Raw genomic sequence first — 14,565 nt, forward strand, 5'->3', positions numbered from 1 at the left:
TCCCTCCTTCAGACGGCAGGGAGTTCAGGCAGCACCAGGGACTTGGGGGGAATCGCAACTCCCCCCTCCAATTGACTTTTCCCACCAACACAGGCCTACGCTGCCTCCTGCTGCTTCTATTCCTCCCGGTTGGGCATTTTATCCTGGACAAGGATGGATCCAATACCAATGGCAACCAGCAAGTTCAGCACCTTTCTTTCCTGGGGGCCCCAGGCCGATTTTTGCCTCGTCAGCTGAAGCATTTCAAGGACTTCCTTCTCAGCAGCCAGGGGGAATTCCACCCCCCTTTACAACTCAGCAACCAGCCACAATAGCAACGGCCCTCCCACAAATCCTTCTTCAACCGCAAGCAGGCAAGCTAAACCCACCTGCACCCCCTCACCCAGCCCCTCCCCCTTTCAAACCAACCTTTGATGGGAATCCACACCACCTGGCTTACTTTCTCAGCAGAATTGAGGCTTACGTTGAACAATATAGACATCAATACCCATCAGAAAGAAGCCTAATCAACGCCATCTCGGATGGTATGAACGTGGGGCTAGCCTCAGAGTGGATAGCTCAACTACACAATGAACGTGCACCAGAACTAAACGATGGTCACGGATTTATGGCACTGCTTCACAACCGGTTTCAAGATGATGACCTAATTGCAGAATGTGAAACCACCTTAAAAATGATGAAGCAAGGTAACAGGCCTCTAAAACAATTTGTATGGGATTTCCGAAGGGTTGCTGGTAATCTTAGACATTGGCCAGATCGCATCCTCCTCCACTACTTCAAAGAGGCAATCGATCAAAACATCAGAAAAGCCTGCTCCACTAGAGGAATCCCAGAACAACTAAATGACTGGTACAACGTGTCCATAGCTCTGGACAGAGAATTCAACCCCCTCCAAAGCCAATCACCAACTACAACTCCACAATGACCACCTACAAGACCCTCCCTCTTAAGACCAACCACACCCTCCACCTTTCAGCCTTCAACAATAATCAAATGCTACCGTTGTGGAAAACTAGGACATCGGGCGTCACTTTGCCTAGCCCCAACACCCCTCCCACAGTATCGCCCACCAACTGCTACCCGACCATGCAAACCCCCTCGAAAAAATCCGAATACCAGTCGCTTTGCGAGACAAGCCATAGACCTCCCTACTGAAGTATCCACTAACCTTTCATCATCTGATTCACCTCCTGACGACTCAAACCAAGCAGAAGTAGCTCTACCATTAACAGAATTGCTAAAAACTGGGCCATTACCCGCCAAACCCAAACCTAACCAACCCCTACCTTGGACAATGGACTGCCAACGTTCCTTTGAACACCTGAAACGCCTATTCTCGATGGAACCAATTCTTCAACACCCGGATCCAAATAAACCTTTTGTGGTCCAAGCTGATGCAAGTGATGTAGCAGTAGCCGCTGTCTTATTACAACGGAATACCGACAACAATCTTATGCCCTGCGCGTACGTGTCTAAAAAACTGATGGACACTGAACGCAGATGGGCAGTTTGGGAAAAGGAAGCCTTTGCAGTGCGCTGGGCACTCCTCTCCTGGAGACACTTCCTTGAAGGGGGAAAGGAACCATTCGAGGTGTGGACGGACCACAAAAACCTGGAATACTTAAAAACCCCTCGAAAGCTTTCTCCCAAACAAGTTCGATGGGCTCAGTTTTTCAAACGGTTCCATTTCACCCTCAAATACATCCCCGGCGACCAAAATCTACTGGCTGACGCCCTATCTAGGAAACCGCAATTTGACAGCCAACGCGAAGAGGTAATACATGCGATGATTCCCGATAGCGAACCGGCCAGCCAAGCACTTACTCGACCGCGATCACGCCGTGGTACTAACATCCCACCAAATAAACTACTAGCGGAATTAAAATCAGCACTCACTGACGATGCTTGGTTTAAAGAAAACTTGCCAGACCTCACCTTAAGGAATGGAATACCCTGGAAGGGAACCAAGATTTATATACCCATCGCTATGCGGCTGACTATACTACAGAGAAGCCACGACTCTCGCCTAGGAGGTCACTTTGGATTTTTGAAAACTCTCCACTTGGCTAGAAGACAATTCTGGTGGCCAAAAATGAAATCAGATGTCGAAGACTATGTGCGGAGCTGTGCTACCTGCGCCACCATGAAGTCCAGACCAGGGAAACCCCCTGGACTCCTACAACCTGTAGCCGAACCCACCAGACCCTTGGAAGAGATTGCCATGGATTTTATTGTTGAACTCCCACCTAGTGGGGGAAATACAGTGATATGGACCGTAGTGGATTTGTTCTCTAAACAGGCCCATTTCACTGCGTGCAGCGGATTGCCATCGGCGAGAAAATTAGCAAAGCTCTTCGTGAAACACATCTACAGACTGTATGGAGTTCCTAAAAGGATAATATCTGACAGGGGTGTTCAATTCACAGCCAAGTTCTGGAGGGAGTTCCTACGGTCCATTGGGTCGTCTCAAGGACTTAGTTCTGGGTTCCATCCGGAGACCAATGGGGCGGCTGAAAAATTGAACTCGATGGTGGAACAATACACACGGTGTTATGTAAATTACCAACAAGAAAACTGGTCAGATTTGTTACCATTTGCAGAGGTCGCATATAATAATGCTGTACACAGCAGCACGGGGTTAACCCCTTTTCAAGTAACCACCGGCATGGACTTCGTTCCAATGCCTGAACTCCCCGTGCAACCCCCCACTTCCGTTTCCCTAACGGACTGGATGAATTCGTTGAAAAAAGGTTGGGAAAATACAAAAAAGGCCTTAGCTGTGACAGCTCGGAATTACAAAGCCCAAGCTGACAAACACCGTTCCCTTCAACCCCCTTTTCGCATTGGAGATAAAGTCTTTTTATCTACTAAGTATCTGAGGTTGAGAATACCCAGCAGAAAATTCGGTCCAAAATTTTTGGGTCCTTTCCCCATTGTAAAAATTATTAATCCCGTTACCGTCCAACTTGAGCTCCCTCGAATGTTGGGGAAAATACACCCGGTATTCCATACCAGCTTATTAAAACCTGCTAGACAATCTGGTCTGAGACCTCAACCTGCCGCTCCCCCACCACCCTTGATAATCCAAGGTGAAACCCACTATGAAATCAAGAAAATCCTTGACTCTAGACTATACAGAGGTCAATTACAATATTTAGTCCACTGGAAGGGATATCCATTATCTGAATCTACTTGGGTCAAAAGTTGGAAAGTAAATGCGGACAATTTGATTAAACAATTTCACGACACTTTCCCTGACAAACCTAAAAAACCTCTTGGAGGGGGGAGAGGGGGGTAGAAGGGAAGTGTGGACCACTGACACTCTTCTTTATTAATTCTTTGTTTTCTTTCCTAGGATATAGCTTCTTTTCCAAGGGGGGATGCCTGTCAGGCCTGGAAACCATACTAGACTTTAGGGTTCCAGACGCTGCCACATTTTTCCCCTGAGGGGAAGAAGGGGGGTTGAGGGGTATGGTAACATTCTTCAAGCGGTCAAGGTCGGATGGTGTTCACATCTGCAGGAGGAGTGGCGAGAAGATATTCAAATGAACTGGGAGAACGTGGGACCATGTGACCAGCAAAGGGGTTAGGGGGGGTGGGACTCTTGGGGTTTGTATAACTGGGAAAAGAATCCGGAAGTTCAGTTTTGGAATTTCACTCATTGTGTGCCAGTTTCCTCATGCTAGTAAAGAACTCTGAAAGACAATGGCTTCTGAGTTTTTTTTATGCAGAAGAGGTTTTTCTGGAACCTTGACAGTCTGGCTTCTGGTCCTTGGTCGTGCTTCATGATCAGTGTGGGTTTGGGTCTGCTTTCTGGGTGGATGTGTGGTGGTGACATCCTGTGTGGACCTTGTGAGTGTGGGTCTGATGTCATTCCTCGTGTTAGGGACTCGTTTGTCAATAAGGGCGGGTTTCCAAATGGCTGGTAGGCGGGAGGTATCATCTCGTTTGTTCATGCTGTGTGGGCGTTTTTCTACCTCGATGGCTTCTCTGATTATTCTGTTGTTAAAGTGTTCAGTTTTGGCGATAGTTCTGGTCTTTTTAAAATCAATATCGTGTCCTGTGGCTTTAAGGTGTTGGACCAGGGAAGAAGTTGGTTCCTCTTTTTTGACTGAGTTCTTGTGTTCTTCAATGTGTGCACTTATTCTTCTGTTGGTTTGTCCAATGTATGTGGCGGGGCAGGTGGGGCATGGGATTTCATATACTCCTTGATTTTCTAACCCAATTTTGTCTTTGGGGTTTCCTAGGATGGTGGATATTTTTCGTTTGTGCAGAATGCTGTCTTGATGTTGTATTTGCGGAGGATCTTGCGATTCTGTCTGTGGTGCCTTTTATATATGGGAGGAGGGCTGTGCCATTTTCTTGTTCTCTGTCTTAGATTTTAGTGGGGGGTTCTTTTTGGATTAGTTTGGTAATCTTATTTCTCTGGAATCCATTGGATGTTAGTACGTTAGTGAGAGTGTGTAGTTCGGTTTTTAGGTGTTGTTCGTCAGCTAAGCATTTTGTTCTGGAGATGAGTGTCTTGGCTACGGAGTTGATCTGTGCTGGGTGGTGGTGTGAGTGCGTGCAGATAGCGGTTTGTGTGTGTTTTCTTCTGGTAGATGGTGTGTCCTAGGGAGCCATTAGGTTTCCTATAGACTAAGACATCTAGGAAGGGAAGTTGGTTGTTAACTTCTGTTTCCATGGTGAAATATATAATTTCATAACATCTTCTATTTAAAAGTAGTATAAACATACTGGCCAGTATCCTCTCTTTCAGGCTGATACAAGTATTCTATGTGTCTGGTAAAACTTGGTATGTTGAATCACCTTTCCTTGCCTTCAGGCTTCAGCAACTCTTCTCCTGGTCACCTCAGGAGAAATCAGGTTCTACTCAAACACACAATCATTCAGCAGTGTAACATAATAAGTCCACTTCAAGACCACCATCCAGTATTATTCTCAGTATTACTAACCAACAATAAATTTTCAGGATTAAAACCAACAATTCAATTATCTTCATGTTAGGTTGCCAGCAATCATACCTTCTTCAAGATTTAAAACTTCTCCTTTCCAACATATTTTTTAAATGCTTTGACAGTCTAACTCTTCTTCCCATCTATTAATCCCCCCCCCCAAAAAAACAAACAAACTATCTGTCATGCTCTCAGGTTCTACTAATCAATATCAAAAGAAATAGAATGTTTGGGTGCTTGTGCAGATTCATGAGACTCACAGGAAGGCATAGAGTCCTGTAAATGGTTATGAACCCCATACACACTTACTTAAATACATAAGAATCTACAGCCGTCTCGTTTCCCAAGTGATCTGGACAGAGCCAAGATTATTGAAGATGGAACATTAAAGCAATTTGCTTCCATTCCTGACTCATAGGTCCTGCGGGATTTCCTAAAGGACTTTTTAAAAATAAGGCCTAGCAACATTTGTCATTTTGGCATTGACACTATGATCTCTTGGATCAAAGGAAGATTTTCTAATAAAACTGGCAGGAATTGCCATAGCAATTAATCAAAAATGTAGGAAAACAAATTCATGGAATGATCATGGACATCAAGTTTCATGCAGCTTTCCAGACTTAGGAATCCTACATGAGGAAGCTGTTGTTTGAGTAACTCTATCTTCAAAATAAATAGAACCATCCTGTTCCTACTCAAAAATAATTCCTAGTATCTTTACAGCTTATTACTAAGTATACCTATTTACTTGGCAGCAAGCTATCAAGCGCTATTAAGCTAATTTTCAAATAGAAGATTCCATTAAAAGCCTATAAATCCTTATACAAAGGAATTCTATACAATTCCAGGAAACAATTTTTATGAGTATAGTTGTAGACCACATAATTACTGATTTGACAATCTATAAAAGAAACCACACAATTTTATAAAGCTACATGTAAACAGTATACAATGAAAATTTTGTAAAATCAGTTTGAAGACAAAGAAACTAAACCACAATTTAGAAATGCTATAACATGCGTCTGGGTTACATCCTGTTAAGAATGTGAGTTTTGGTGGCAAATTGATGTACAGAGCTCCCTGCAACCAAGCAACTAAGTCGCAAACAAGAATGACAACTCAAGCATCATTTATATGGCAGCTCATATGAAAAGGAATGCAAAATTTCTGACTTTGCAAGACAAGTTATTGAATTAGTCTTTTTTTTAAAGAAGGAAGGAAATAGGTTAACTTCTAAAAATAAGTACTCCATTACTATCTTAGAGTATAAAATTACTCTAAGAAATGAAGCAATATACACATTTAACATATATGTCATAGTTTTTTTATAGATGACCTTAAAATTCTTTAGGCATCATACATTTTAAAGGAATAATTAAATTATTGTTCTGAAAGCATACAGTAAAAAAAATACACATTAAATCTATTTAGTCATTTCCTATTATACCATGTTAAGCTGTCATATTGATCCAAATATATCATCAAGCAAATAACCCTATACTTCTGTGGAATTACCACCTGTAAGAGTCAATAAATCTGTGAGATTTAATAAACTATGAATGATGGTCTACAATTAGCCTACCTTGTTTACTTTTCTAAAATAAATCTAAATCCTTTTTCAATGGAATGCGCAAGGCATAATTCAAACTATAGTTTTTAGAATTCTATTAAAATCATAGATCAACAAGGCAAAGAAACAAAATTTAAATATTAAAAAAATGTACCGACTTACTATCTTTCACCAGTAATTTATAACAAGAATGAGATGTATTTGTTTGAAAAATACCCCTGCAGCTATTAAAGAAGATTGATCTATTATGTGGCTTGTGGTTTCTCCCACAGTTCCTCATTTACTGTTTTGGGTTTAAGTTCTACTGGTAACTGTAGTTACAAAGTTAAAGTATTTGTTTTTCTTTGGTTTTTTGGGATAGATATTGTACGTCTGTTCTATTAAATTTTATATGACATATTATATAAACTGCATTATTCAATTTTACACTAATTAGGCTCACAACTTCAAGGTTCTTTTATTTTCTTTTTTACTATAAGTATAGAGAACCAATGATTCTCAATTTCAGCAGCTTTAAGACTTCAACTCCCAAAACTCCATCTTAAAGTTCCTGAGATTGAGAAACACTCCACTATGCATTTAATAGTTATATTGTTTCATTTTGTGCTACTCTCCTTTGAAATTATCTTTAGTAAAAATTGCTTTAAAATATGAAAGTTATAAAATATTCAGGTAACAGAAAACAAAATATAAAAGTATAAATGAAAGGAATGACAAATAGAGGATGTAGTGATTGTCCTATTCCTATTTCATTTGTTAATTACAGATACATAGGCCTTCAACCTTCAACAAAAAATGTTCCCTACTCAGAATGTAACTTGCTATCTCAACTGATGGGAATCTTCCATTATTCAAACCCATTTTGCGATATAATACTTACCCACTAATTCCACTAGTTCCATTTTTGGAAGATGCACAAATAAATCTAAATATTAACAAGCCAATAAGAATCTGCCAGAAAAAAATTGGTTTTGGATATTTTTAAAATAATACATATTTTTAAAACTACCAAAACAACATCACAATATCCAAACACATGCACACTTCAGGAGAGTCTATTAGAGTCCATTATTTTACCATCAGCTGTTTTAATTGTAGAGAGATTAATGCCCTTTATGTCTCAAGACTGTATTTAGGTTCATTTCAGTTGTATACTTTTCAGGGAAATAGCCTTGGAAAAACTCTATTAGGATTTTATTGTTGTTGTTTTGGTGCATTCAAGTCAGAAAACCCTAATAAGGTCCTTGGGTTTTAACGTGGACCAAAAATATCTGCACTGTCACAGAATCAGTAACTTATCGATTCGTTACTTTGAGGGACATGCATATATGTGCATTAGCTTTGTGGCTTTTATCCTAATTACAACGATCATGATCCCTGATATTTATTGATCAAAAGATGTCAGGAATGTTAGCTTCAAATATTCTTACTCATATTTCAACCTGTCAACCTGGACCCCTTTAGTCTACATTTTTCAGTTCATAAATAGCCAGCTGCCTAGTAAGATATCCAATAATGATTAGGCAAAAGATACTTAGTCACTTTGAAGATAAGTTGTTCTTTCCCTCCCTTCTGGAACTTTTATTAACCATTATTAATGGAATTAAATTCTGTGAAAAGGAATTGGAATCAAGTATTCAGATTGTGATATATTTAGATGTGATAAATTGGATGTATTTTCTAGTTTATACTGAGTAATGAAATTTAGAAAAATATAAAAGCCTAATGGGATACCTCCCCATTGTACCTTGGGGAAATAGTTTCTTTTTTAAAAAAATATTAAACCTTTATTGACATTTAAAATCCTAAAATACGTTAAAATACATCTACAACAACAATACATCGGTAATAATTATACAATTCAACGTCATTCTGACAGTATATAATTCTTAACTTTGTACATCTATTCTGGGGAAATAGTTTCTAAACAAGACTTTGATAAGGCTGGTTCAAAATTAAGACTGACTCCCATGGATCAGGTTTGTATTTTCCGACTATCTCAAGTCGCTACGATTGATACGGGTTTCCACTTAGGGGCTCGCAGACGTCTTACGCATCTTCTTTCCGCAACAACCAAAGCGAAAACGTGAGGGACTCACTTCAAAGGCAAGAAACGGTTTGCAAACGAAGCTCAGCTCGTCACCCCCAACCCCCACCCCCCCATCTCACCGCAGAAACCCGCCATGAACTTCAGCGGCCACTGTCCACAAAAGGGTCTCACCGACCAACCCCTCAGCTGGGACCCTAAAGCTCTGCTGCTCTTTTCGAGACCGGCCGTGGGTTCAAGGCGCCTTTCTGGCAGGATCCCGGCTTTCCCAATCATCCGCCCAGGAGCGCTTGGAATCCAGATCTTTTCGAGAGGGGAAAGAGGAGGGGAAGAAGGCGGCGCTCCTGAAATCCCGGAGGGGAAAAGGCCGACAAAGGAGAGGAGCGAAACCGCCGTCCTTTCTGTCCTGCGGACTCGAGGATGAGACCTCCCCCAGCTCAAGGGAAGAGGCGGGGAGGGCAAACAGCGCAAGAGGCGGGACGGCGGCCTCGCGGTGGCTTGTAAACAGATCCGGCGTCTCCACGTGACCGCCTGCAAGTACCTGTGCGGGAGACTCTGCGGCCGCCAGATTCCTGACAACAAAGCAGAGCGCGCGGAAGGCGCGCGCGCGCTGCAGCAGCAGCAGCAGCAACGGCCGTTGAAGCCGCCAGCGGGTTTCTGGCGCCTTTCCACCGCGGCTCTCGGGGTCCTGGCAAGCTTGGCATCTTTCCTGCTTGGGTTTCCGGCCGCTTGGGTTTCCGATGCCGGCCGTTAACATGGCTGAGGCTGGGCTGTGACTAGGTAGCCGGCAATCTTGACCGGAACAGAGACTTCTCCACCCCCCCCCCGCCCCGTCCCCGCTTCGCGACGTCCGTGAGAGAAAAGGGAGGCGGGGGGGCCGTCGCGGTGTCGGTCCACCATGAGCACCTTCGCCTTGGAAGAGACCTTGGAGGCGGACTGGGTGGCCGTGAGGCCTCACGCCTTCCACGAGCGGGAGAAGCAGAAGTTTGTCTTTATCGTGGCCTGGAATGAGATCGAGAGCAAGTTCGCCATCACCTGCCATAACCGGACGGCGCAGAGGCAGCGCAGCGGCTCCCGGGAGTTCCGCCGCACTGGCGCGGTGGGGCCCGGGGCGCCCGAGCAGCCAAACGCCTCCTGTAAAACGGCCGGCAGCCCCACTATACGGAAACCCCCGGCCCGACGCGGCGCGGAGCCCGTCCAAACCAGGAGCTCGCCGGCATCGCCTGCCCGAGCCGAATCGCTTCCGCGCAGCCCGGGCAGCCGAGCGGTTGAGGCGTCGCAGAGGAGTCCGGCGAGGACGAAGAGCAGCCTGGCCCGGAGGCCTCAGCCCGCTCCGAAGGCGCCGCTCAGCCCAGCGGCCTGCGCGGCCGAAGATCTGGAGGAGCTGGAGCTGGGCAAGGACGAGCCTTCGGGAGGCGCCGCCGTCGCTGCCGCCTTTCTCCTCCCTTCTCCTCCCGCCGGGCCTCAAGCGACCGAGTCGCCCACCGCGGCCTCGGCCGAAGTGGAAGCGCTATCTGGAGAGGAATGCAGCTGGGCCGGCCTCTTCTCTTTCCAGGATCTGCGGGCCGTCCATCAACAGCTGAGCTCGGTGAACTCCGAGCTGGAGCCCTGTTTGCCCGTCCTTCCCGAGGAACCGTCGGGGATGTGGACGGTGCTCTTTGGGATTCCCGAGCTGTCAGAGGAAGAGATGGATGCGCTGTGCTATCAGCTGCAGGTATACCTGGGCCACTGCCTCGATACTTGCGGCTGGAAGATCCTCTCTCAGGTACTCTTTACCGAAACCGACGACCCGGAGGAATATTACGAGAGTCTGAGCGAGCTACGGCAGAAGGGCTACGAGGAGGTTTTGCAAAGGGCCCGCAAGCGCATTCAGGAGGTGAGCGATGCCCCCAGTATAGATAATGGGGAGGGGGGGAGACCCTCATCAAGCTAATTAATACATTCTGCTTGCACCAGTTATTCGTCAACTTAATCTTAGAATATATTTCCTAAGGTTTGATTTTCAGTTGTTTTCTTTCTTTTTTCCTCTTAACATTATATGTTTTCTGCTGTTTTTTTGACTGTGAACCCTGAGTCCTTCGGGAGATGGGCGGTATACAAATATAATAAATATAATATAATATAATAAATATAATATAACATACTGTAATTCCAAATAAGTGATGGTTCTGTTTAGGTAAAACAAAATACTTAGAAAAATATGATAAATCTGAATGTTTGCTTGAATTTCTTCAAGCAAACATCCTCCAAGATGCAAATTCTGGATTCAAATACCTGTATACCTAACTATGAAACTTTTTAAGGGGGATGTACATGTTTCTGTTTTATTTATTTATTATTACATTTCTAGGCCTCCTGACTCTGACTCTAGGTGACTCAAATGTAAAAACATTAACCACAACCATAAACATGGTTGATACCTTGGGCTGCACTGGGAAAGCCTCATTTCAAATCCACCATTAGTGAAGCTGCTCTGGTGGTTTATACGTCATTTATTCACTCAATTTACCACACAGAATTATTGTTGTAAGGGAAATTAGGAGGAAATACATCCAGAAGAGTTTTTTTAAGAAAGGAAGAAGATGGCAGTATTTTGATATCTACACAAGAGGGGAGGGGCTTCAATCATGTGATCATTTTTATTTATTTACCTGACTTACATGATTTATCATGTAACCCTGTTTGCTCACTGCAAGATTAGTAAAACAAAACAAGATGAAACAATAATACCAACTTCATTATTGCTGCCATATTGACTTTTTGGAGTTCCCAGTGAATGGGGAACTATAAATCTATTTATTTATCTTCTGCTAAATTTGATTTTGAAGTTGGCATATATGTAAGATTAGGAATTTAGCCCAGAAGCAGGAGATCAGTTGTAATAACAATCAAAGCTGAGATTTCAATAGAAGGGAAATTTAGACCAGTATTCTTTTTTTAAAATATATAATTCATGGTAGGTATACAAAAATAAAAGCTGTGAAGGGCCATAGCAGCAGCAGCAATACGCAAGAAACAGCTTTATTGCTTTAGTTTTTTTCTCAGAGGAGGATAACATTTTATTCTAGAAGAAGAATGGAGAGCCAGTTTCGTGTAATGGTTAAGGTGTGGCATAGAAACCAGGAGACTGTGAGTTCTAGTTCTGCCTTAGGTATGAAAACTGGCTGAGTGACTTAGGGTTGGTCCCTCTGTCTCTATCCAACTTACCCCACAGGATGATGGTGATGAAAATAGGAGGAAGGAGTATTTAGGAATGTTTGTCATGTTGAGTTACTAATAAAGTAATAAAGACTGGATAAAAAACAAATAATCATTGAATAGTGTGAAATAGGGTGTTTGGTGCCATAAGTTTTTTTTAAAACACTTTGTAAGGTTTTATAACAAGTTCTTTAGTTTGTATATGATTTTTGTCATACTGTATATAAATATTGGTAACTATTCTAATCAGGATATATTTATTTTAAAAAATGATTATACATGAAGTATATTTAATTACTTATAAAGTATTTTAAGTATCTTAGAAATTAAAATGTTTCTCATAAGAAACAGGCGTAAAATACATTTTGTTAAACTGGGTTCAGTTTTATATGCATATGATTCTAGAGCTATTGGCTATTATGTTGACTGTCTGGTAACAATCTGTATATATACTGTATATGCTAATAAACACATTGTCTTAATGTCAGTATATCTGTTAGTACTTTCTATGTAATTGACTCATATTTAATTAAAAGGTGCATATTTAAGAAAGGATAATTTACTTTTTTTCTCTCATGTTTCCACTGTCTACTGTATTACCTGCTTGTCAATTGAAACAAGAACCTCATAGCTCACTTGGTTAAATGATTCCATGATAATGAAGCAACAGATGACAGACATTTAATATTAATGTGTAATCTGAATATAGTAGTTTTCTACACTTAAGATTGGGATTCGATTATCTCCTGAAATATGAGACAACTCAGTTCATGTATTGTATTTCACTCATATTTTCTTTTGCCTTACCTTTGCTTTGAAAGTGACTTTAAGACAGTTAAGAGTCATTGAGTGAAGATACTGGATTCTTAACAGTTCTCTGATTAAAAAACCCATTAAAAATGTTTCAGTTTTAAAGAGAATATTAATAACTTGATATGATTATAAAATTTCCTAGCATATATTAATATGCCCTTTTATTAAGATTTATTAGGGGTCAGTTGAATGACTCAACTTTTTGTATGAAATAAGAAAGGCCCTTATGCGCTGATAAATTCCTTTTATTTAGAATTAGCTTGGACAATGTTTTATTTTTTTTTTTTTTTTTTTTTTTTATTGAAAGAGTTTTAAAAAAAACAAAAACATTTTCCCCCTTTTTTCCCCCTCCCTCCCAAAAAAAAAAAAAAAACAAAACAAAAAAAACACCCCCCTCCCTCCCCCCCCCCGGCTTCCCGGGTCAATCACAAGGTAAAGTCCAATCCAAATAACCACATCCAAAGCTTTTCGTCTCCCAACCCCCTCCCCATTACATAAAATAACTTTCTAATTATTCAAAGGCAATCTGATATTTCTTAATCTGATATCTGTTTTGTAGATAATCAATCCATTTTTTCCATTCAATTAAATATCTTTCCTGCGTATTGTCTTTTAAAAACGCTGAGATTTTAGCCATCTCAGCCAAGTTAATAACTTTCAATATCCATTCTTCTATTGTAGGTATCTCTTCTTTCTTCCAGTATTGTCCAATCAACAGTCTTGCTGCTGTTATTAAGTTCAAAATCAGTTTAGTCTCAATCCCTGTAATGGGATCCTGACTTTTACTTTGAGACTGTTGCTCTTCTTTACGCTTAAGGGCTCCTCTTGTCACCCTTTGCTCTTGTGGTTCCTCTAATACTGGCAGCAATAAAGGCTCTTGGGTCACCACGCCTTCTTGAGTCTCTTGAAGTTTTTCTATCACTTCTATTTCGACTTTCAAAACTGTAGAAAGAAAATCCTTTGCCTTTAAAACCGTGTCAATTCTATATCTCCTTCCTTGATAGAATAGTGTCAGTCCAACTGGCACCTCCCATCTGAATTGAATCTGATGTTTTTTAAGTTCTTGTGTAAAAAAAGCAAATTGCTTCCTGTCTCTTAACATCTTTGAAGGAATCTCTTTCAACACCTTCAACTCCTGTTCTCCAATTTTTAAAGTTGTCTGATATGAAACTTGCAGAATTTGATTTCTCATAGTCCTTTTCACAAAATAAACCACAATGTCCCGAGGAAGCTTTCTCTGTCTTGCAATCCAAGAATTAACTCTATATATTTTATCAATTTGGTAAGCTACCTCTTGGGGGTCCGCTTCAATAAATTCTTAGAATTCGTGGTATGCGAGAAGAGCGTGGAGAAGACTTAAGAAAAATTATATCAGAAGCATTGGACAATGTTTTATTTAGTCACACATTCCTGTTGAGTTATGCAACATGTAACTCAAGTTCAGACTTGATTAGAACTTTATATTAAATGTAAAACTTTATATCTTTCTGCAATAATTTTGCAAATATAATGGTTGGAAATGTAAAATTGCTTCTATGCCAAAATTATAGTCTTAATATTTAATATTAATACATAAAATTGAAAGCAGAAGCATATTGGTAGCCTAAGTTACTTTAAAAGATAATATAAAAAGTTAGGTGAAGTGGCACGTTAAATCTTACCATACAGAATTTATCTCTTTCATATTGGTACATGCTATGGATAGTCGTTGACTTACAACCATTTGTTTAATGACCTTCAAAGTTATGGTACTGAGAAAAGTCATTTATGACTGTCCTTGCATTTGTAACTGTCACAGCGTCCCCAAGATCACATGATCAACGTTTGGGGTCTTGGCAATTGGCATGTAATTACAACAGTTGCAATGTCACAGAGCAGAGTCACATGATCATGTCTAGTAACCTTCCCCAGAATTGCCAACAAGCAAAGCACTTGTTGGTAGCCCCAAGGAAGGTTACTGGTGCTGGGGGAAGCTAAATTCA

At 41.3% G+C, this 14,565-nt stretch overlaps 1 protein-coding gene across 1 annotated transcript in view; it reads left to right on the forward strand.

Annotated features, from left to right (window-relative positions):
* Positions 1-8,677: 8,677 nt before the first annotated feature.
* Positions 8,678-14,565, forward strand: part of JMY (junction mediating and regulatory protein, p53 cofactor) — a 56,185-nt gene continuing 50,297 nt past the window's right edge. The window contains exon 1 of the mRNA XM_058169379.1: positions 8,678-10,448. Within this exon, the coding sequence (XP_058025362.1) occupies positions 9,471-10,448 (978 nt within the window). The 5' untranslated portion in view covers positions 8,678-9,470. The remainder of the gene's footprint in view (positions 10,449-14,565) is intronic.

Source organism: Ahaetulla prasina, chromosome 2 (genome assembly GCF_028640845.1).
Source record: "Ahaetulla prasina isolate Xishuangbanna chromosome 2, ASM2864084v1, whole genome shotgun sequence".
NCBI classification, from domain to species: Eukaryota; Metazoa; Chordata; class Lepidosauria; order Squamata; family Colubridae; genus Ahaetulla; species Ahaetulla prasina.